This window comes from Colias croceus, chromosome 6 (assembly GCF_905220415.1).
Source record: "Colias croceus chromosome 6, ilColCroc2.1".
In the NCBI taxonomy this organism is placed as follows: Eukaryota; Metazoa; Arthropoda; class Insecta; order Lepidoptera; family Pieridae; genus Colias; species Colias croceus.
In genome coordinates, this window is record NC_059542.1 from 2,621,434 (window position 1) to 2,647,674 (window position 26,241).

At 30.6% G+C, this 26,241-nt stretch overlaps 1 protein-coding gene across 2 annotated transcripts; it reads left to right on the forward strand.

The window, feature by feature from the left end:
- Positions 1-1,947: 1,947 nt before the first annotated feature.
- Positions 1,948-26,225, forward strand: LOC123692616 (general odorant-binding protein 70). 2 transcript variants are annotated; one of them, XM_045637378.1, is made up of 6 exons: positions 1,948-2,168; positions 10,685-10,778; positions 20,488-20,588; positions 21,639-21,674; positions 24,233-24,383; positions 25,201-26,225. In XM_045637378.1, exons 1-6 carry the CDS (start codon positions 2,085-2,087, stop codon positions 25,287-25,289), a joined length of 555 nt encoding a protein of 184 aa, XP_045493334.1. In that variant the 5' UTR covers positions 1,948-2,084; the 3' UTR covers positions 25,290-26,225. The 2 variants fall into 2 exon arrangements, with proteins under 2 accessions (XP_045493334.1, XP_045493335.1); XM_045637379.1 differs by lacking the exons at positions 1,948-2,168; positions 10,685-10,778 and adding an exon at positions 19,151-19,350.
- Positions 26,226-26,241: the final 16 nt, after the last annotated feature.

Below are 26,241 nucleotides of genomic sequence, written 5' to 3' on the forward strand. Positions count from 1 at the left end.
TGGTCTGTCATTTTGGATATAAATATATAGGTAAAAAGTAAAAAAAAATAGTTTGGAAAATCCAAAAGTGCACGCCTCATAATCTCATCCTTTACAATAAAATTGATTATTTATAAAGAGTACACTATAAATATTAAAAAGAAATAAAATAAAACAGTTGGAAAAGTAAAGAAAGCGGTACCGTAATAATTGAGCTATTTTTCTTGGGGCCCCACCTAGATGTGAAACTGCGCAGGTTTAAGGGACTGACTACCACCTTATTTTTTTAAACCTTGGCTTATAGTATAAAGAATCGAGTTTATAATGGTGAATTTTGAGTACACTATAAATATAAAAAAAATAAATAAAATAAAGAATATAATATATAGATATACTAAAATTATGGAGAACAGTCGATATTTTTTTTTTGTTTATTTAATAACAATTAAACCACATCGAATCAGACCCTGAAAAATGAAAGGGTTCTATTCCTGAGCATACTCAAGCGTAAGAGAAAAAAAAAGACTCGATTAGTAAAGTATTTCGGTCGCTATCGTGTTAACAAGAAAATCCTCCGCACATACAGACACACGGACGTCCAAGACAGAACTTTTTTAAACTGTTTTTTAACTAGTTTAAATAACAAAAATGACATCAAAAATATCATGAATGTTAAAAATAGTGTTTTTTCTTAATATGTGTGTGTATGTATTATCTTACAAGTGCAATGTATGATACATAAAGACATTTTAAGTTTGAAAAATCAGATGTTTTGCGCGAAGTGACAGTAGCCCACCTCAACGCTTCGCTTATGAGGCGTGCAAAATGCGTTAGAAATTTCGTTGTACATATTTTATAGTTACTATGTTATTGTTTAAGATTAAAACAATAAAAAGTTTTGGAAAAATACGATCAGTTTTTAAATAATTTGAGATAGATTATATTCTATGACACGATTCACTTATTTTCTATTTTGCACTACATACTTACATTTTGGCATAATAGGCCGAGGCATATCAGTTTCATAAACATGTAAAAACGTTTTTAAAGTGGCCAAGAATTATTAGGTAATTAAACATCGTCTAGTTTAGTTTAATTGAGTTACTAAAATTGCAATTATTTATAATTTAAGTTCTAAGTACAGCATTACTAACCAAAGTCATATCTTATCGTGAGATTATCAAGCCGTTTATTTTCCTCTTTTACAAAACTATGTTTCGCAAAAGGAAAGATTAGGTTTCACAGTGTTTTTGTGCCCTAGTTAACGCGATATTACAATAGTTAATAAAAATGTACTTTTTGCAATATATCAGTATTTGTCATGTAGGTAAGCAGGCTATAAGGTGATACAATAGACATACCTACCTACTTACCTACGTAGATTTTTTCGATATATGACTCGTTTAAAATGCAAAATATAACTTGAGAAAGTTGCATGAAATAGTGGTTTGGAATGATCATTCAACACTAGGTAATTATTATCATTTAATTATATTATTGAAGTATTTAATTAACTTAGTTTTTAAAACGAAGCATAATAAAAACAACGATCTAAAGCTTTGCTTTTATTTTTCACCAGGAAAATAATGACAATAAATACCTACTTTCTGTTCAACAACAGCTATCAACCTAGATACATATACCTAATGGTAATAAGTGGTAAAAGGGTAGAACATATATATTATTCTACAATAATATGAATAAAATATTTGGGCATGAGAATAAATACAAGATGTGTGTGTAATAATAATTGTAGATATCTCGGTTAGTTGAAATAATGTTATTCTTTACTTAATTAGTACTTTATTAAATAGCTTAGTCAATAGAATCTAAATAGTACGAATATTATTGTTTATTAATAAAAACCTAAAAAAAAAAACACATAAAAAATAAACATCGAATTGCGAAACGGAACGTATCGGCACAACGAAATAGGCGCGAAACCCTCCTACGCGGGCCTTTCAAAAATCATTACATTCACAACGTGAGTTCCATACTGTGATCTGTCATCTGTTGCGCGCCTTCTCACGTTGGTTTTAAAAATCGAACGTATAAATTAAAAATAAAATAGTGAAACAGATTAAAAAATATTGTGCCAGTGAAAAATGGTTCGCCAAATGAGTGTTTTACTGTGTTGTTTATGCTTTTTGGGTATAGCGTTGACTGATAGCGCCATAACCGCAGAAACCGTAAGTTTATTTTTTTTTTAAATAACTATAAATATTTATATTGATTAAATTATATGTACAGTATCTTGTCCTTTTTTTGGAGCATCTATAAGGCAATACGGTTGAAAATATTATGTAGGTTACTTTTGAAATAATTAATGAACACCTGTTGCATTTTAATCAATTACATATATGGACTAAATAAAATCCACCAGTCCTTTAAGTTTAACGTAACTTTTTAAAGATTGAGGTTTGTTTTTTATGATCAATAGCAAATATTTTCTTTATTTAGAAATTATTTTACTATCAAGTCAATGGATATTCGGTGACTGAAAATAAAGAAGTCGAAAAATATTAAATATTAAGTTACTAAAAAGAGTTTGATTATAATGTGGTTGATTTTATGTAGAACCTATTATTTGTGCATAATACAAATATTTATAACGTCACCAATACAAATGGCGGTAAGTCGATATTTTGCTCCAGTTTCCATTGACCTTGAAAGCGTGCGACTTGACATACAAGATACAAGATTTATATAGTCGTACATATTATATTAAATGAACATACATCTACAAAACATGGCAGCTTTCTGTTCTTACATGGAAATATATAGAGATCGAGCGAAATTCAATTCACTCGTTCTTGTGAAAGATACAATAGATTACTTTTATAGGTTTATTGAATGATGAATGATGATTTGACATTTCCCCGTTGGTATTTATTTTTGTATCCTTGAATCTAGGTACCTATATTTACTAGTAAGTATTGCCAGCCAAATCTGATCAGAAAACATACAGATATCTGAAAAAGGAGGAGGAAGGAACACGGGGTTCAAAAAGAGTAATGTTAAAATTTTAAAGCGTTATAGAAGAGATGTTTAAATATTTCATATGACTTACGTGCCCAAAATTATGTATGTACCCGAAAATATATAAGATAGACAAAAATGTATATTTCATGTATTTTTTTATAATATGATGACTTACATTGTTGATATTATATTAATAATATTGGTGTTCTTGTGCTTATTTATAAATCGTTCTTAAATAATTATTGCGTAAGACAGTCCTGCTATTAAAGCTTATTATAAAATAAAAAAATGGGTACCTAATTTTGTTTTTTTAACACCATCAAAATATTAAAGTTACTTATCAGTTAATATTTCATCTTCTACTGACTTTTAAAATAATTTACCGCTTGCTAATTTTTACAGTTGTCTGTGACATTAACCAATAAATATTTTAATTTACAAACCTCACTTTTACTGCCTCTACATCTTCTCTACATCCATAAAATTGGCTAGTTTTAACTTTTAATTGGTGAATATGTGAACTATGAATATTTCAAATATGATCGTATGTAAGAATTAATATCTAAAAATGCTTTTAAATTTTAAAAACTACTTATACCATGTAATTAATTTAATGTATATTTAATTGTATATGCATATGTATATTTAATTAATTTAATTGTATATGCATCAAAGGTTAATTATTTTATTCTACTCGAACAAAACCGCGATATTTAGTTCGTTCATCGATATGTTATCGAAGTTAAAAAAAATAATTATAATAAAATCAATTATTTCTCAATAAGTATCAATGCAAAATATCATAGTATTGGTATTGCACGGTACGCCTGAACGACTGGTTTAATTTAAGTGTTGTTTAGAAAGTCGTATTTCATAAGACTATCAGAGGGGTAATAGACTTGTCTGGATGCAGAGATATCGATAACTTTCGATAAAAGGGCATATTTAAAGAAATGCGAAAAATTGCACTTCTGCAATTCGACTAACTTGTCTACGGATGCAAAAATATTGATATTGTTTTTCCATTGGAAAAGAGCATTTTAATGGAATGTGAAAAATTGCATTATTATAATGTTTCACATTTTAGGGTAACAATATGATCCCTATATGTAAGTGTATTTTAATGCCTGTTTTAAGGAACAAGATTCAACAAAACATGAAAAATTATCTACTATAATAACATTACTTGCAAACATTTTATAATTATTATCATCTTCAACGGAAAATGAAGCAACGACATGCGAAAAATTCACGCTAATTAAATTGATGTAACAACCTTTTTCGAAGGGTCAATCTCTTTACGCGTAAACATTATATAAGAATACAAGTACTATTAACATACTTTTAATAATGATTTATTGGGCATATGTAATCGCTAAGCAGTAATAGATATGTGCAATATTTTGTAAAGTTACAAACATCAGGTGTTCAAAACAATTGGTGCGTGGAATTGAAAAGAGAGAAAGTTCACGGGTCGCTAATGTTGTATGCGCTTTTGTTTTTTTTTTTTTTTTTTTTTTTTTTGTATGGTGTTTCTCAATGTTAGCCAGAAGGGCTTCTACATTTTAACGCGGACGCGGGGGTGCGACATGCACAAGGGCGTCCCCCCTTGACGGGGACCACGAACCTCGGCTTGAGCTGTCACTTGAGTGGAGGAGGCCAGAAGGGCCCTAATCGGACGGGCGCTCACCCGGGTGGGCGCGGGAACGCGGAACAAGGGACCTCGTCTTCGCCGGCGAAGACGGTGTACGCTTTCTGCTGTGGTGTGTGCGGTGTCGCGGTTTGTTCGACGTTGGGCTTCAATCGCCGAGTCTAGCCGTGCGTTAGCTTTGGTAATATCATCGTCGGAGTCGTCCAAGACATGTCTCGGCCGCCTACGACGATGAGTGGGATCGGGTTTCGCGACGTATGCGATGGCCTTTGTCACCAATGGGTTAGGGTGGTTTTTAGCCTTGTCGAAGTAGCGCTTAGACGCTTGCTTCATCCATTGGGCTATGGTGGGTGCGCTTTTGTTCTGTTTGTCTGTTTATATGCGTTGTTATTGAGTTAATTCTATTGTTCAGTAGTTCTCTGTTTGTGCGTTTAACGTGCGTGTGATGATCTATTATTTTTATGAGTTTTATTCGATCAAAAGTGTTACGAAATAGGATTACAATATTGCAATTCAAACAGTTTTTATATAGCGTTTTGTAACTGTGGTAATAATATACAATTTTAATGATACATTCCATATATACGCGATTTAATGTTGCACGTATGATTGTCTCGCACGTATGATTCAAAATTTTACATTCTCGTTGTTATTAACATCAATGATAGACCGTATTATTTATACATCAATAGATGAAATCAGAGACTCGTAACCGTAAGTCATACGTCTTTTGCGGAAAAGTTTCCGTTATGAATGTCGGTTATTTCTCATTTAATTAATAATACATTTTGCAGTGATAAGAATTATTTTTTGAATCCTCTATACACATAACGCATTCCAAAAAATAAATACAATAATATATTAAAAAGCAACTATTTGTTTCCACATTTCATCAAACCACGTATCCATAACAGTTATTTATGAAATCACACAGGAAACTCTCGATACTTCCTGTGTTACATAAAGACATTTGCTCAATGCGATGGTTGTCAAGCTCCATTGGTTCAACCCACATAACCAGCTAATCGGCCTGGACAAATCAATTAAAGCAATAACAATTTCGCAGTAAAGGAAGAGCATGCAAAATGGTTGGCAATCCCTGACGCAATAATTACGCAAATAATATTAAATGCGATGGTATTTATTAGTGTGCTTCATTTTGTAATATGGTTACATTTACGACGTGAGTTCATAATGCATTGGATGAATTATTTTTTTTAACATAAACAACAGTAATTAAAAAGCTTATTATCCTTACTAATGTTATAATGCCTAAGTTTACGTGTATGTTGTCATTCATCATAATAGTACGGGAGCTAGCAACGTTTAAAAAAAAGTCATTTTAGTATAGTTGGGTTTTTGATATACTGTTGATGGAATTTCACTTATTTCGATGATATTTTAATTATTTTGAAATAAAAATTGCGTCTGGCACCTATTTAACAACGAAAAAAACGTCTTGCAATAAAAAATGTATGTCTAATGGATCTATCTAAAGGCAAACGATTAAAAATTACGCGTTAAAAAATGACTTTAATTTAAGTATATTTTCCTGTGCAGATAAGATGCGCACTAATAAACGCAACCACTGCGGCCAGCCAGACAGCCCGGACTGTAACCGAAATAGCAAGAGGAACAGCATATCAAAGAACCAACTATACTAAAATGCTCACTTGTCAACGTTGCTACCTCCTAGAATATAATAATTTAATTAAAAAGCAGAATCCTCCAGAAGAATCTTAGGCTATGAGGAATAAAAATCACTTCGATAAAATCATTTTTACTGACAAAAAAATCACGATTGTTAGAAGGCTAATGTGATTATTGAACTAGAATAGCATTGATTGTAACCACTATAAAGGTATAAGGTATATCACTACATAGTATAAAACAAAGTCGCTTTGTCTGTCCCTATGTCCCTTTGTATGCTTAAATCTTTAAAACTACGCAACGGATTTGATACGGTTTTTTTAATAGATAGAGTGATTCAAGAGGAAGGTTTTTTAGTATATAATTTATAAGGGTTTAGACAAAGCGGGCGAAGCCGCGGGCGGTATGCTAGTTCAATGTATAAATCAAAATCTTTTTATTGTGCTGTACTGGGCCTTAACTATTAGCAAAATTTGAGTTAAAAACTAACGGATCTACACTAAAATCAACTCGAAAGGCCCACACAATGCCTTATTTAGCCTGAATGACATAGCCTGAGCAAGGTTGCGCCCACTGCGTCTGACTCAATTGCTAACATACTGTGATATAACTTGATACGTCTTATGTTATTTTACTTAAGGTTCATTCAAGGTTGACGAACTTAAAAATTGTCCAAAATTACTAAACGTTTTCTACTTTTTAGTTGGTTTATTAATTTGTATTGTTGAAATTTGGTAAAAATGTTTATTAACACGTTTTGGAGTAAAGAAGTTATAAAAAAAGCAGCCAAGAGTCCTAAGTTCTTTAAAAAAAGCAGCCAAGAGTCCTAAGTTCTTTAAAAAAAGCAGCCAAGAGTCCTAAGTTCTTATCTGTATGTAATCAACTAGTTTTAATTAATATATAATATTTGCTATTTAAATATCTTCGCATACAATTAACTGTAGTTGTGTAAGCTTTAATATCCTTAACATTTTGCGCCAATTCTGTTTCACGTTTTTAGAAAGTTCTCAATACCTATTGCCGAAAAATTAACATACGAATGTCGAAAATATAGTAAGGGATCTTTTACTTACTTCTTAGTTACCTAGTAAGTTTCTTATTTTCAAGTCTTATTTTCAAAAGTCATCATATAAAAGTAAAATAGAAAAAGGAAAATACCTAGTATCGATTGCAAATAATGTGAGAGAACATTGATTAAATTCATCGATTGCCAATAATTTTATATACTAACCTACAATTACATACTTACCTGTAGGCTTACTGTATGAAGTAATCCACGCTTTACCTCATTTCACCACGACACAAGCAAAAAATAACCCTAATTTCTTTGAACGCAAATATTGCTCATTGGAATCTAGATGTCTTAATTAAACTTAACAAAAAGAACACTATTGTTTCAAAACTGGAGTAGCATTTATCTTGCACAGAGCTTATGTAAACAAGGTGACATATTTACCGAAGCAAAGGCTACTCGAAATACAAGTTATGGTAGACTTATGTAAGCTTGAACCTGTTAGGCTAATTGAAGGCATTTCTGTTGAAACCTAGATTTTATTCACATGTGGTAAAGAGGATGTGGGTTCGATGCCCATTAGTTGCTTTAAAGGAACGTTCAGTGAACATGTTTTAGTCTTTGATTTTTTATATGCTTTAAAAAATGTATATTTTAGGTAGTTATATAGAGTTTTGAATGCTTAAACTTTACCGATTTAAAAAATCACTAGCAGGAAGACCTACATTATATTTCTGAGTGACATAGGCTATATTTTATGGCCGGTTCGAGTCTTTAGTAAAATAATCAACTCAAATTTTTACTCTCATGTTTTATTTTACTCTTTTCTGATGCAATTGTTTTATAAATTACAACTTTTAATAGAAGATGCATTACTATCGATATACTTCTAAGTATTATTAAATCTAAATCGCAAAAAACATCCTACAATGTTAGACTTTATTTTATCGACTCTACACATGAATTTCAATAACTACATAAAGCATGTATTCTGGAATAAATATTTTTATCAAAACAGTTCTATTGCAATCAGTAAAATCTATCATTCATTGATCTATGCCAGATGTAATGATATACATTGATACAGATACAGGTACATTATGTAATTATCATGTCTCAAAGGAAAGTGCTTTCCCGCGTAATTCGACGCATGCGACGCACGCTCTACATGCATCGATCGACGAGAAAGCCGTCAATGTCACATTCAGATTTGTCTTATATGTCTCATTAATTTTATACTAGGTTGACTTGGATTTGTTCAAGTTTATTTTTTTTTTATAAAAACTAGACCTAGGTTTTGTTAGAGATGAAATGGGCTAATAACAATGTAGAGTCGATTTTACGCAGAAATTATGCAGTTAATTTTGTAGGTACCTTTTTTAATAAACGCTGAATTTCAAATTATCAAGAAAAATATCCCTAAACTGTTTCGTAGATTAGCTTTTATAAATACAAACAGAATACAATTCAATTAAAGTGAAAGGTAAGATTAATAAACAATTAATAATTTCATAATAACTTACGCATAAAACTTGAAAAACACATATCTCGAGTAACTTTTAGCTTTTTCTAACATTCCAATTACGCACTTTACGTAAGCATTTACAAACGAGTTATTAAAAATACAATATCGATATCTCAAGCAGTGTTCATTTCAAAACTTATTTAAAAATATATTTCATATGAAATATAATATGAAACTTAAAATAAAATAGGTCAGTAAAATCTTATTAATATCGACCAAAAGGACATTTGACTATCGAAGCCCGAAGGTCTTTTAAAAGGCAAACAGTCTAAAGGACATTCTCCAAATTGATGCTCAGATCTTATAAATTAGTCCATTTAAATTGAAAAGTGAATATATTTAGTTAAAATTATCAATGCATGTTTTAAAATTAAAGATACAGCTCGTATACTGTTGTTGGTATCCATAATACGTAAATGATTTAATAGTTATGGCCTAATTAAGTTTAATGATTAATTGGTTACCGTTCTGAACGCTTTCGCGAAGAGCTTTTTGTTATTAAAACTGTACATCAATGTATGGAAGCATTGTTATTTGTGAACATGCATTGTCAATCTTTTATATGTGTCGGCGTTCAATTTCCCATGACTATGTACATAATTATATATTTTAATAGAAAATTATACGTTATTGCATTCATTATTAGGTAGCTTGTAAGTTTATTATAATAAATAGGTAAAAAATGATACTTTATAGAGACGGGTATTAATTTCTAATTTAAAAATTTAGATATTAAAAATTTTATACCGAGTACCTACCCAATGTATCCTACTAATATTATAAAGGCGAAAGTTTGTAAGTATGGATGTATGGATGTATGGATGTTTGTTACTCTTTCACGTAAAAACTACTGAATGGATTTGAATGAAACTTTACCACAATATAGCTTATACATCAGAATAACACATAGGATAGGTTTTATCCCGGAAATCCCACGGGAACGGGAACTATGCGGGATTTCCTCTGAAAACGCGGGCGAAGCCGCGGGCGGAAATCTAGTAAGACCATAGATTCAGAAAATCTGTTACCGAATAATAGAAAATCTTTCTGTTCTAACTGCTGGAAGTTATGGGCTAATTATAAGTTTAACGTTACAATTAGTAAAATGCCAAAATAAACAGCCGATAACCATCAGACTCAGCCTTTCATGAAGCGTGACTGACCATGAAGATGTTTCGATTAATTTATTAGATTGTTACGAGGTTAGAAAATCTTGTTAAAATATTTTTAAGGGAACTATAAATTTCGTAAATTAGCAATGAACTTAGGTTAGATGGAATCTTAGGAAAAAAAAATATTCAAACAAAGATTATGTGTATAATATATTATCAACAAACGTATTTTTACGTAACTGTGTCATGTGAGTTTATATGCAGTTGAAAATAATGAATTATTTATTAATTACGTAAGTACCTAAGTAGTTAAAAAAAGGGTAGAAGACTGTGGCTACTGCTCTACATACCTATCTGCAAATACATGATGAAGCAAGTTTTATTGAAAAGCTTTATAAAATCCAATTAAAATAATCTAATGAAGTTATTTAAAAAAATATACTATTATTAAAACTTAACTTCTACAGTATTTAGACTAATATTATAAAGCTGAAGAGTTTGTTTGTTTGTTTGAACGCGCTAATCTTAGAAACTACTGGTCCGATTTGAAAAATTATTTCGGTGTTAGATAGCCCATTTATCGAGGAAGTCTATAGGCACGCTAAGTCAAACAGAAGTGGAGCTATGCGGGTGAAACCGCGCGGCAAAGCTAGTTGTAATATAATATCGTTTCAAATGCAATGAAGATGTGAAGATTTATTGATATCAATAAACAATGAAGTAAACAATAAGAACACGATATTCCACTCTCTATATATGACTTATCTTTTCAGGAAACGAGATGTAGGAACCCACCCACGGCACCACAAAAGATCGAGCGAGTGATCACCCTCTGTCAAGATGAAATTAAGCTTTCGATTCTAAGAGGCAAGTAATTATTTACTATTATTTTAATAATTTGGTTACATTACATTAGATATTAGTAGATTAAAAGTAGGTAGAGATCTTATTAAAGAAACCGAAACCAAGTTGGAATTACCTAGTAATCATTTACTTTGACATTTGGAGTTTTTTCATATGTATATTTTAGTGTTTAAATTATACATTTCATCCCACTTTATCGTTGTATTTTGATGATTGACATACAATCCAAACATCAAAAATTAAAAATGGCAGATTTGTAGAAATTTACCGTTTTAAAGTGATATATGCCATAGCCATAACCACTTAACAAAAGTTGTAGCCACAAAAGGCAGAAACAAACATATATATTTTGTTATACAGCATTGAATAATGTTTTAAAACATTTTTTCTTACCAATTTTTCGCAATAGATAATAATACCTATGTATTGTTTAACTGGAACCAATTTAATGTTACAAATTTGTAATGGCGACAACAATTGACTACGGTACTGTGGAATAATTTCCGTTCTGGTTTAGAATGAACTGTTGGAATATTAGAATAAAAGCAAACTTAATAAATGTATGAATAATTAAAATTTAGTTTTATACCGTCACGTAACATTTTTATAACTTTTAACTGGAATTAGAAGAAATACGAATGAGAATCTTTTCAATATTGCGATTGATTTTAATTTACTAAAATATTGTAATAACACAAGGGGAACCTAAAAAATAATTCATTGGTTAAACATTTTCTTAACGTGTTGAACCGAACTTTAATAAATACTACAAAATAAAACAATAGATAAGAAAATAACAATTACATCAAAAAGCAAGTAAAACAGCAGTTTACAGCTTGCAGTACGGCTTGCAGCTGCTTCCTTGCTCGTAAATAATTCGAGGTCACGAGTAGTCAAGGTCAGCAGCGAAAGTTATGATAACCAGTACCATTGTAACTATGTTACGTCATTTATTATTATACTACTTAGGGGCCATCCATAAAGTACGTCACATGTAAAGAGGGGGGGAGGGGGTCGACAAAGTGTGACATGGTGTGACAAGGGGAGGGAGGGGTCCTATGTTTCGTGACATCACACTTCAAAATACTAATCGCGTAATTGGAAATATAAATTAAACTAAAAAATATGTCCAACTCTATCTTAAGGGCAATACGGTTTAAGTTGTTTGGTTGACAATTTATATTTATTCATTAGTTTATTTTTTGTTATTGTTTCAAATATTTGATATCCTAAAAAAGTACTTAATTTAAATGGAAATAAGACTAATTTCGGAACTGCTGTTTTAATTTAATAATTTTTCGATGTTAAATTGCAAAACATGTGACGTCACACTAGGGAGGGGGGGGTCTCAGAAATGTGACCACCTGTGACAAGGACGGGGGGGGGACTCAAAAACTCATGAAATTAGTGTGACGTACTTTATGGATGGCCCCTTATGTGTTAATGAAACGTGCTAGACGTGAAAATAGTCTAATGAAAATGGACGTACTAACAGCTGAATGAAGTTTTGATTTTTCTAAATTGATTTTGTGTATCCAGTAACACCCTAATCCCCTCAAATCCTGTCTATCTAGTAGGTAAGCGGAATAAATTTCTAACGGTTACAAAGGTGCTAACTACCTAAACACTGACACTGAAATTAAAATTGTATTTCAAATATATTTATTTATTTTTCAAATATATTTATTTATTTATCTATGTATATATTCCGGCTAAAGATTTTTTATTTAAAGCCTGATCGAAGTTCCGCATTGCAATATGATTTGAATTAGATCGTTAGAAGCACAACCTAAACCACTCTTAACCATAAAATGAAATAACAACTCAACACAATAAAATGTATAGTAGCGGTCGGTATTTAAGTCGTCAAACAATTTAAAATGTCATCGAAAGTTATATTCTGTGCATATCTAATTTACTTAGGGCCGATTTTTCAATGCTTGGATAAAACTTATCCGTCCAATAAAGTAGGTATTACGCAATAATATTAAAATGTCACGTAAACTGTCAAATACGGGCAATTACGTTTTTAAAATGGTAGTTTTATACATTATTCGACGAATAAGTTTTATCTGAGCATTGAAAAATCGGCCTTTATTCTAAAATAGAATTCTTGAAATATAAATAGTTTTACAATATTATTAAAAAATATACATCCCTAGATACGAATAAGACATAAGTTAGTTTATAATAATAGTCAAGAACTACTTAAAGCCCTCTGTCCTTGCATAGTTGACAATTATTATCCAACGATACAATACAATATTTTATTTACCAATATTATATCAGACTACCTAGTCCACAAGCCTCGCTACAAGGTTACTTGCAGTGTGTTCGAAAGGTTGCTAGCCGTAATGTATTATAATAAGTGCAAAATGCAAATGATACAAACTGCTTGACAAATACCTTTGTTTTCCTGTAGGCGTAGTCTCGACACTAATCGACATCGATATCGACCGAAATCGGTCGGTAACTAACGATTATCAGTAACCAATCAGTAACTATAGTATAGACCTAAAAAATTTAGTGTTCTTTTTCCAAGAAATTTAGCTTAGTTTTAGGTAATAGATAGTAAATAAAAATTAGTTATATTAATTTTCGCATTATTACAATTGCAATTGCATATAAAAAAAGCAAATTTTATGCACAAAAAAACATGGCAGTTAATTTAATTTTAATCAAATTCGATATTTTTTATATCAATCGTTTAATTAATGTTCTATTAATTACATATTCATGGAATCCAAAATTCCATGTATGGCAACCTCTTTATTTACTTTTTTGACATTTGACATAAATCATCAATCATGAAAATAATATTTCTATCAAAATAAATATAAATTGTGTGTTTTCAAGAGGATAATTTTTAATTATGTTCTTAAAAGTCCTATAAAACTATTGGATAACAAATATCCTAAGAAAATATCAATCTGCGTTATGTTTTTATATAGTTAAAGCTATTAGTTTTAGTTTAGTAATATTTTGTTATTTGTGAAGTGCAATAAAATTCTAATCAAAAGACTCCAAAAGCTCTACAAGATAGGGCTCCAAAAGCTCTCAATTCGAATCCTTTTGAGAAATCTTTAAGACATCATAGAAACTGACGGAACTAAAACTAAGGACGGAACGGATAATTTGTATCACTTGTATTTTTAGCTTCTATTATTATATTATATTATGTGCATCATTGTATATTTTATTACAGTTAATAAGCAAAGGATGCAATGCAATTGATTTAGCGGTTCACGTTTAATATTATTTATGTGTTAAATATAAATATTTATCTATAAATTTTATATTTTACAGATGAACAAGTTACTAGAATTATTATGTTGGTGAGTGGTTTTGAGCCAAATTTTCAACTACGCTATTATAAACTGTTAAATTAAAATTTTCTAATAAATTTATTTCGTAATTGGATCGTTTTATTTTATTTGTATTCATCTGTATAATTTTATTATCCTAGAAGTTAAAAAAGAAATTAATCGAATATGAATGCAATAATTTAGGCTGAATAAATGCAGACAGCAGTACACTATTTTAATATTTATTTAATACTAGCTTCCGCCCGCGACTCCGTCCGCGCGGATGTCGGTCTTTGCGTGGATGGTTTATTTCTCCATTTTGAGTAACTCGGACAATGACATCTTATAAATATCTATTGGACCCAAATACGGCTAGGTCTATAATAATACGCTGTTCGCGTACCTACTACAGAACAACGTCTATGGATAACTGAAAAATTGAGATTAATTTTTTTTCTACGTATTTTTCCAGGATAAAAAGTATCCTATTTTACGCCCAGGATAATAAGGTATAATTATACCAAGTTTCATCGAAATCGAACCGGTAGTTTTCACGTGATGTCTTCACATACAGACAGACAGACAGACAGACAGACAGACAGACAGACAGACAAAAAATTTTTTAATCACATGTTTGGGTTTGGTGTCGATCCAGTAACACCCCCTGCTAGTTATTTTTTCAATATTTTCAATGTACAGAATTGACCCTTCTACAGATTTATTATATGTATAGATAATATAAGAGGCTTCTTAACATTTTCAATAAGATTTTGAAACCATCTTAAAAATAAAACATTATTTGTTTATTTTATTTTAATTGCAATAACATTAAATAAGAGAAAAAAATATTGCGTTAAATCATAATATGGCATCGGAAGTGTGAAATATCTTCTATTTATTATAAAATTATAATAATATATAATGTTTCCGATATTATCAACCGTATCTACAAATCCACACAAACCGTAAGGCCCTTCTCCCATTTCGATACTTCTAGAATACGATACTCGAGTAGAATACTAGTTAGATATTTGCTCGCTGCCCGATGCTCGCATATTAAGCGACTGAAAAATGACTAAATTCATCATTATTGTGCCTCGTTTTTGTAGACGGACGCTATGTCGAGCGATTCCAGTGACGATGTAAAAGTAGGATGTACTGGATTCATCCATATATTGAAAGAAACATAAGTAAATTGTAGAGTTTTTATAGCCGCACGAGAACTACAACATGATGATAAGAATTTTTTATCTTTCTTCCGAAGAGATACGCGCGAAACGCGACGCAAAAACGACCACCTATACTAGTCGCGGACGTGTAGGATACCGGTAGCGTAATGGGAGAAGGGCCTTCGAGATCTTGTCGAGATCAATCGTCGGAATCATAACGATTGACAATGTCAAAGAATAATTTGTTTTGACAATATTCGAATGTGTTGCAAAGAAATGATTTTCCAAATCCATGAAATCTATATTTTATTTATTTTTCATATATCTACGGAATTGAAATAATGATGTTATTAATTTAGATAAAAATGCATTGCTACAAGGCTATTATTATATAAATATTTTGACGCATAAAGGAAAGTTTTGTGAAGAATAAAAATTATAAACAAATATGTATCCATTGTATGCTTCCATCAAATTGGGAAGAGGTATTAAGCGACATCATTTTCATTGCTGAAGACGGGTCTATAAATAAGTTATCGGTAATTACCGACTAATTTGTACAGACTACAGGGGCTGGTTTCTAGATCATTGGACGATGCGTGATATTGTGTCTACGATATTCTATACAAATGTACATTTTGAATGATAATAAACAATAGTTAAAATCTTTTGTTTTATAAAATTAGAATTTGAAATACTTATATAAATATAGATATTTAATGTTGGATAATTGACGCCGTCATCGGTAAAAATTTTACGCTTGTATGAAAGTGATGAAAGTGACTTATCCTATCACCTTTCGTCTACTTCATAAAAATAATTATTCAACATTTAGGAAGCGGATTATAAGAACTTAATCATACAATAATATAAGAAGACATGAGTGAATGTATAATATGGTAGTTGTGTTGATAATAAAGATCGCAAAGTTTAAGCGTTTGACCAATTTGTTACAGAAGTAGGTATAAAGGTTACATAGCGTGCAAATACGTGGCGAAATACTCGTCTTTTTCGTGGATTGCGACCATTTTAAATCGCTAATATAAGGTTGATATTTCGTTTAAGGTCAACAATTCATACGTTCTGTATGACTCAATGTTTCTGATTCATTAAACACGCGTAATTCCTTGCAACTATATAGGTAATATTTAAAACACTGTATAATGTATTACAATTGGTAATAAATTATGAATGAGGACTTAACTCTAACTATTTGTTTTGATATTAAATTTTATAAAAATCGGTTATTTTTTTTATATAAAATTCATATGGCTCTTGTAAATGTCGCTTCTTTTTAACATGCTTTTTTAACTCTGAAAGAGCCTTGAATTCTAAATATATTTAGCCTTTGACTAGATATCTAGATGTGATATTTTGATTTTTAGAGACTAGTTAGTCAAATATGTTCAAGTAGGTCGAAACAAGTTAAACATAGTCATGTAATTTAACGTATTCGCTTAGAGACCTTGCCAATCAAAAGTGTGGGAAGAAGGTCATAGAGGTGTTAGTTAGTTATTTAATAATTTACTTATAAATATGATACCATTTTTGGGATCTATAATTATACCATCACTGATGTAGCTTGTACCATATTTAAGTATAGATAATAATTAACATTACGATTTACGTGCACAAACATTTATGATCAAGTAGCCAAGGATGTCCAATAAAGTTTGAATTATGAATAAAACTTAGATATTATTGAAATTAAAAAGCAAAATGTTGATCATTATCAAGATGAAAGATCAAAGATAACCTACTTTCAAATAACACACGACATGTCGATATAATTATGTATGAGAGCCGATCACGTCGTTTCAAGGCTCATAGCTGACTAGAATTCATCAGATTAGTTTAGTCAAGCTTAATTTAGTCAAGTTTCATTAGGATTACAATTCTTTTCAATATGATAAAATCAATTATCATTCAATAATGTGTTAAAAATCATGACTTAATTTGAACATGATGTAACCGGAACAAATTGTTTTTCTATTTGATGTTTTTATTACTGCACTATGTATTAATGTTAACCTTTATTGAACAAATACAGTCACGATCCCATGTATCGTTTATTGCCGAAAGTCGTGAACAAATGTTAAAGTGGGAGTCAATCAATGATGAGTACTGAGAATTTTGAAATAACATAAAAAATACATGTTATTCTGTAAGCAATGTAACTCAATGTTTCGTTGTAGTATTTGTACGTGAATTTTAAAACGTATTTTGAATTTTCTCCCTCACGGTTGTGATTAATGTTGTATGTTTGTATTGCACATTAGTTATGTAGGTACATGGTGTCTTATTTTTTCACATAAACCAAGCATCTATGCGTAAGTTGGTATAACTTACATTATATGCACAAAAGTATAGTACCTTTAGACTACCTTTAGACAATGAAAAACTATAGGAAAAATATTGTATTACATTGACAATGTAACATGTAGGTTGTATACTTTTAAATCTAGTAACTCTTAATTCCGAGTGCAAAATTCCTAGAGTTCGTGACTTAAAAACGATAATATTCTTAAGATGATTGAAGTAATTTAAGGACTTATCCAATTAAATGCAAATACTGACTTAATATTGAACCAAAGATAGTCTCTTGGAATTCAGTTAAAATTTCAGTCTGTGTGATGTTCCGGTCTCATTAAAAAACCACGTATATTATTCAGGTAATGGAATAACATAGGGAGTTAAAATGTGTACGCTTTAGCTTAACGAGCTTTGAGCGGTAGCTCCCAAATAACATAGCAATTATCTTTTATAATACCCCCTTATTATGGCCTTTTAACATTGCGTTTAAATTTCGCCCTTCTTACGGTACTTTTAAATATCACTAAGTGCCGTTATTGCACGGGAATAAAAATAAAAATATTTATCGGGGTCGCAATGTGTCATGTTAACTTGCATTTTGTATGGTTTGATTTTGAAGGCATTCAAATTAAAAATGTATAAATCTTTAAATTTCTCGTACATTTCTTTGTCAAAAGGTTTTAAGGTTGATTTATGATAAGATAGAGCTTTAAGGGGGGTTAGGCGGTCAGCGAAAATTCAGCTATTCGGGCCTGAGGTAAGCGGTGAGGGGGTCCGCGTTTAGTATGGAATCAACGTGCTCGAAACTAAAAATCGTAAGCGCCATTCACATTTTTATCAAAAAGTGAATGAAAATATTTAGTATTTTCAAAATCTAAAACAGTCACGAAATCGACAAGGTAAATACCTATGTATTTGTGATTTTATACGAATTATTATCGTAAAATACGGTTGTAATGAGCATTTATATGATATTTTAGAGATAACTTCAGGATTTTTTTTTATCGAGCAAAATTTTTCCAATCGTGTTTTGGAAACAGTCATCCCATCACACATACGTTCTGTAATACATATTAGAAATTCCAGTGCGAAAAAACTTAAATATTTTCAATTATAGCTCATAGAAAACAGTCCATTTTGCCGTGTTCACCTACTAAGGGCCCTTAAAAGCTTCATCCGTTATCATTATATAACAAAATCATGAGAATTATACAAATGATTTTGTTCATGAATTTAAAACTAAGTAATTATTATTAACTAAGTATTACTTCAATTTGTTTAATAGTTTACTTCAGTGCAAGAAAGAGATTTTATTTTGGAATATCACCTATTTACACTACCTTTTCTGATTTTACATAATAGTTAAAAAACACAAACGTTTTAAATGTAACAACTTCGTAATATACTCTCATTAGGTAACAATTCACTTGTAGTACCTGTAGTAACCACGACCATTTTGATTTTTCTCATTACAGCCAAAACCAAAAATGGATACGATTAGGTAATTCACATTTCACATCCACAGCACGATTGTCTAGTGACCCATATAAGTACTCGTTGCATAAACTTGCATTAGGCAGTAGGCACTTGTACAAGGGACATGCAACGTTTGCATCTTGCGAAAGTGTTGCGTTTTGTGTATATTATGTTATCTGTGGTTTTGTTTACGGTTTTAGTGTAACTGTATGTGGACTATAATATACTTGGTCTGCGCATGGATGCGCCAAAAATATGATTATTATTTACCAGCTGTGTCGCGCGGTTCCACATATGAAGCAAGGCACAGAAGCAAGTGCTTTTCTAACTAATTTATGTGAATTATTGGAATTTATTTTATAATAATAAATAATAATAGTGCTACAAAATAATGACTGAATAGATAGCACGTTTTTTTCAATATCACTGCAGTATAATAATATTATTATGTCACCTTAAGCCTTGTTTCCACTTGAGCATGCTCAGGCAAATGAGCGGCTCATTTGGCCGAGCCGCTCAAGTGGAGACGTCTGAGCACGCGCGGCCCGAGCATGCTCAGGCGTCTCCACTTGAGCAGCTCGGCCAAATGAGCCGCTCATTTGCCTGAGCATGCTCAAGTGGAAACAAGGCTTAAGAGAACAACTCTTGTTTGGCTTACATAATAAATTCCTTATAGTTTCCTTGCAAGTTCAACTGAGTTGTAGACGTTATTTCAGTTATTTGGAAATACAGGTACATAAATTAAATAGACGTATATTTTAAAGAAATGTCTTTAAAATGTTTGCTCAGTGAAGTAATTAGCAAATATTTGAAGACTAGTATGACCTAGTAATAGCGATTCCCTGTATTGCATAGTATTGCTAGCACTAGTGTTTAAGGTTCTCTTATATTATGCTATTTAAACATTGAAGACCTCATGTAATGAAGTTTTAGAAGAAAGGAAAGTCATCCATAACTTAAAAAAGCAGTCTAAAATTAAAATTTTAATAAAAACACGTATATGCAATGAAAACTGCAATATTATAATAACATTCATACTTAAGGGATTACAATAGGGATCAATTTTTATATACCAACTAGCTCCGTCTCGGCTTCGCCCGTGGTAAACGTTTTATCTCCATTCTCCATAAGAACCATAAGGAACCAAACTTCAAGGAAAATTATAAAAAAATAATTAACAAAATCGGTTCAGCCATTCTTAAGTTTTGCTCTTAATATTTGTTGGACATTTAGCGATTTATTTTTATTATAAATATTAAAACTGACTCTACAAAAAAGATTGCTAAAATATATCAAGCGAATTTAAAAAAGGATGCTTACAAAGACTGACTCAATAATTGTAAACATATTTGCATATCTATAGATAAACTATAGATATATTATGTAAATATCATACTTGTCCTTCATTTTCTACTATTTGATATTAAAACAACAACCTTGGTATTCCAGAAGCACTAGATGTGATCAAGGAGGAGCACACGATGCCGGCAGAGAGACGCAGGAACAAGAGAGAGGTGCCCTTCACACATGATGAGAAGAGGATCGCTGGGGTTCGTATTTTGTATATTAAATTTCATCTATATAAATATGTATTACTAAAAAAATGGGTTAAATTCGATATATTTTAATCTTAAAAAATAGGTGTATAACCAACATCTATACATATAATAAATCTGTAGAAGGGTCAATTCTGTACATTGAAAATATTGAAAAAATAACTAGCAGGGGGTGTTACTGGATCGATACCAAACCCAAATATGTGATTAAAAAATTTTTTGTCTGTCTGTCTGTCTGTCTGTATGTGAAGACATCACGTGAAAACTACCGGTTCGATTTCGATGAAACTTGGTATAATTATACCTTATTATCCTGGGCGTAAAATAGGATACTTTTTATCCTGGAAAAATACGTAGAAAAAAAAATTAATCTCAATTTTTCAGTTATCCATAGACGTTGTTCTGTAGTAGGTACCGCGAACACAGGTTGCGTATTATTATAGACCTAGCCGTATTTGGGTCCAATAGATATTTATAAGATGTCATTGTCCGAGTTACTCAAAATGGAGAAATAAACCATCCACGCGAAGACCGACATCCGCGCGGACGGAGTCGCGGGCGGAAGCTAGTAATATAATAAGAAAGACCTTTAGCTGAAAAAAGCTGGACTGATTTTGAATGAAACTTCACAGGTCGATAATTAATCTATATACTAAGTACTAACCAATTATATTTTAATTACAATGTTGAGATACATTGAAAGGTGTTATGTGTTTAACATTAACCAAGTCGAGGGCGAAAGCTCGTTCATAAAAATCTCTATTTTTTCACGGAAGAAAATAAAGTGTGATTTTTATAGTTACGATACACTAGCTGTACTCCGCGGTTTCACCCGCATTGCTCCGCTCCTGATGGTCTCAGCGTGATGATATAATATAGCCTTCCTCGATAAATGGGCTATCTAACACCGAAAGAGTTTTTTAAATAGGACCCGCAGTTCCTGAGATTAGCTCGTTCAAACAAACAAACAAACTCTTCAGCTTTATAATATTACTTAGTATAGATATACAATTTAATTAATTTGTAACAATTTTATAATTCCAGTGCCTGCTGCAGTGTGTTTACCGGAAAGTGAAAGCTGTAAGTATTGACTATTTTATAAGATTTTATTCAGTTGCGAGAATATAGATCGTAATAATTTTAATGTCCCTCCACTTTCTGGAAATCAAATAAATATCACTTAACGTGTCAAAATGGTATTAAAATTTAAAAGTTTTCTTTTTAAAGCTTTTTAGTTAAAATGCTTTATAAATACTTTACATTATCAGTAAAATTTACAAACATTGTTAATAAATAAAATATTGTTCTCTTCTACAACAAATATTTGAAATAGGTATTCATATCCATGTCTTAATATACCTAACACGAATATTTTATTAATTAATTTGACTCAGGAATACAATTAATATCTACATTGAAAAAAACATGAATAAAATGCTTGGTCGATTTATTATAAAACATACTTATAAGTTATATTACGTCGACAGGCCTATATTATGCAATTTTATTTTATATTTAAAATTGAATAGAATCCTACTAATTAACTAATATTATAAATGCGAAAGTTTGTATGGATGTATTGATGTTTGTAACTCTTTCACGTAAAAACTACTGAACCGATTACAATAAAATTTAGCACACATATAGAGGGTAACTTGGATTAACACATAGGATAATTTTCATCCCGGAAATCCCACGGGAACGGGAACTGTGCGGGTTTTCCTTTGCAAACGCGGGCGAAGCCGCGGGCGTCGTCGAAATCTAGTCTATAATAAACACAGAAGCATTAAATTGATATTACACGGCTAAAGTTATTGGATACGCAAGTAAAAGTGTACACTTTAAGTGAGATCAGTGAGATAACGTTGGTTTATATCTAAGCGTCTCATCTTTAGCGATTTTACTCGGTTTCACTTTGATTGTGTTCCATTTGAAATTTAATTTAATGTTAGGAATGGGAATGTTTGAGAAGTTATTCCATTTAGATTTTTTTTTTTATTGAAATTATTATTACAAATTATTACTTACAATAACTTAAGTCTAAGTCCCACAAAACTGCACATGCAGTTTGTCTGTGGGATCAAGTAATATATTATATCTTATCTATAACTAAATATATTATATAAATATATTATTATCTGTTATAAAATATGGTATTAAGTATATTTATTTGAGTGAGTAGGTATATCTATTTAGGAGCTTGTGCTTTAGCATTCTAATGACTGAAGAAGGTGTTTTCTTAATAATCTTTTAAATTTGTGGCTATTTGCTTCTGTTCGTATGTATTCTGCTAAACTATTGAGAAAATATGGTAAACGTTTATCTAAGGTTCGATCTCCGAAATAATTATTGACTCTAGGTACTTCGTATTTTCCTGAGGTCACTGACCTTGTTGTATGATTGGTATTTAAAAGAATTAGAGAAGAAATAGAACTATGGTTGTTTACAGCAAGAAGATATTTGTGCTTAAGGCTGACTGGAAGAATATTACAAAATTTAAATAGCATTCTATAGTTATGTTTATATTTATGTTTTATCTTTTTACTGACTAAGAGTTTTAAAAATCTAATTTGCATATTTTCTAATTTGTTTAAGTTAGTTTTAGTAGTAAGTCCATAACAATCCAGAGAATAACTAAGAATATAATCAACAAGGGCCATGTACAGACATTTTAAACTCTTTATAGGAACTTTGTAACTTAAGTGATAGAAATTACCTAACAATACTTAAAAATACTTTTAATTTATCATATATGATCTATAGACTCCCTAACTACCATATTGGCAAAAAAGGTAATAGACTTTAGAGCCTAGTGCTACTTTTCACTATAATTTATTAGTGTTTAAGAATTAAGACATTTAAAAAACAGGCGGTTTTTCCGTATATTGGAAAAATTTTATTTCGGATCAAAAAATATTTAAAATGATAAATTGTATATCAGATAATTGTGTTTTACATCATCTAAATATTTTTACCGCAAACCATTTATTACCCAGTAGGTAACATAATAAACGTACCAACTTCTTTATAGTTTCATAAAGTCCACGAAGCGACCAGGTAAATCAAGCTTCAGAGTTAAAACCGCGAATTTCATTTAATCGAATTTTATTATTTTACGGCTTCGTCGTGTCTTGATTGGTACAATTTGTTAACTATAAACCCTCTTGCTGGCTGTAAACTTGAAAAAATTCGCCTATTTATGATCCTCTTGCTCACAGAGAAATACGAGCCTCATAAAAATTGCATACCTTCGTAAATCATAGGGTACCTAATTGAAAAATTCATCAGTTTGAAAATTTATTATTAATTCTTTTAGTATCGTTTATTTGTTCATGGCACAGATAATATATATCGTTCATAGGAGACACTTATCCTTTTTATACTTTTAACTTATAATATATACGGTTGTGAATTGTTTTTTAACCAAATATTTTATGGTGGTAATTTTATGTTTGATTATATTGAAACGCGCGCGAATTTTATAACATTCAGTATTTCGAAACCATAAGAGATAAATTTTATATAGTTTGATTATAGTTTATTATTTCAATCTCGACTCATAAAGGCAATTTATTTTTTTGCATATTTTAAGCTAAGTATCAGTTATTTTTTTATTAAAATTAAATTTCTTTCCTCAGGTGGACGGCTACGGTTTCCCAACACTTGAAGGTCTGGTCAGTTTGTATTCAGACGGAGTGAACGAGAGAGGATACTTCATGGCGGTGCTCGACGCGTCACGGGAGTGCCTTATGAAGAATCACGATAAATTCTCTAGGACTGTTCCTATGGGTATGTGATATTGTTTATTTTAACTTTAAATACATATTTTAACTTAACATACATACACTACACACAAGAATTACATTTTGTACTGTTATGTATGCATACAACTCCATTTAGTTTTGAACACCAGAGTGCTTTAAACATTGATAATAAAGTCATCTCACATGTTCACATTTTTACTCTACAATGATTGAGATGCATAAACTATTTTTCTACAAATAAATATCGATTTTTTAATAGACTTATACTTAATTGATACCATTTTAATCGAAATTTTATGCGGGAAAATAACTGAGTCCCATGTTACGTGTAACATGTATATTTCTAGAGTACCGACGGGGTTAATGCAAGTCATATTTATTTTAGTAACTGATTTTATTAAAGTAGACTATTTTTTATATTTTACTGTCGGATCAGTAAAATACAGTGTGATCAGTGATACAGTGCGTCAGACGCATTTTGACAGGAGCTTCTTCTCGTGAAACTGAACAACTTTTGTTGTACAACTTTGCTGAATTCGTAGAAAAAAAATTGGACTTTGTATGGAAATTGGTCAGCTGATTAGCGAAGTTTCCTTACAAAGTCCAATTTTTTTTACGAATTCAGCAAAGTTGTAGAACAAAAGTTGTTCAGTTTTATGAGTAGAAGCTCCTGTCTAAAATTGTCTAACGTCTTACCTTTCACCTGGTCATAGCTACTATTATGTATTCTGTGACCTGGTATAAAAATAGTAGTGTAGTAGTAGTTGTGTATATTTCAATTCCCCAATGAAGTTACGTAGAATAAAGAATTAGTTTTTAATTGATATTTTTTCTTATTTCAGATAACGGTCTCAACTGCGACATCTCTTTCGACATATTTGAATGTATCTCAGACAGGATTGGTGAATACTGCGGGACATCGGGACTTTAAATAAATAAAACTAATGTGATCTTTTAAGAAAATATATTTACAAAATAATAAAAATAATAAATAACAATAAATCAAAGTGAAAGTAGATTCCTGTTATAACGAAACTTTTTGTATGAAATGATTTTTTTTAATATGCATAGTTTTCTCTATGTATTATAGATATACCTAGTACCTACCTAGTAAATTATATATTATGTATATTTTGGTATCCTATATATTTACAATATTCAGAAGAATTAAAAAACTATGTTCTGTAACAATATTTGTAGTTACCATAATATTATGATGTTTATATTTTCTTAATTATTTTTAAATTAGAATAAGTGTTTATATTGAACATGATTGTAAGCGTGATAATTTATAAAAAATATTAACTTTACTAAAATGTGATGCTCAATAACTTTCCCTTAGTGTTAATTGTTATATTATATTTGTATAAACTCTCTTACTCTTTATTTGAAAATTAACTTTCTTCAAAAAAACACGAGAGCAGCAACCGATATTCTTTTGCCATATCGCTATAGAAGGAATGATGCATACTAACCCGGTGTCTTCTTAAACATGTATTATATATTATTTTTCTACTTCTTATAAATATTTTCTGTTTTATTACATCCTTTTTCTTCTCATATTTAAAAGGATCTTTTAAATTTTAAGCTAATACCATGTAGAACTTATTGTACATACTGGTAAGAGATTTTCAAGCAAAATGTAAATGGATCTATGACTTCCGTTTTGATCTGAACATTTAAAATGAAATCGATGAATTCTCTTCACGGAAATTGAATGTTTATTATTTTAATTATGAGCAAATAATAAAATTCAACGTTTTTGTTTCTTAATAATTTTTCAATAATTTAACTAAGCAAAGCTTTATAACGAACTGATAGAATTAATGTAGATTGTAAACGTTGTGTAATAAATATGTAAATAGCTGGTCTTTTGTTTGATT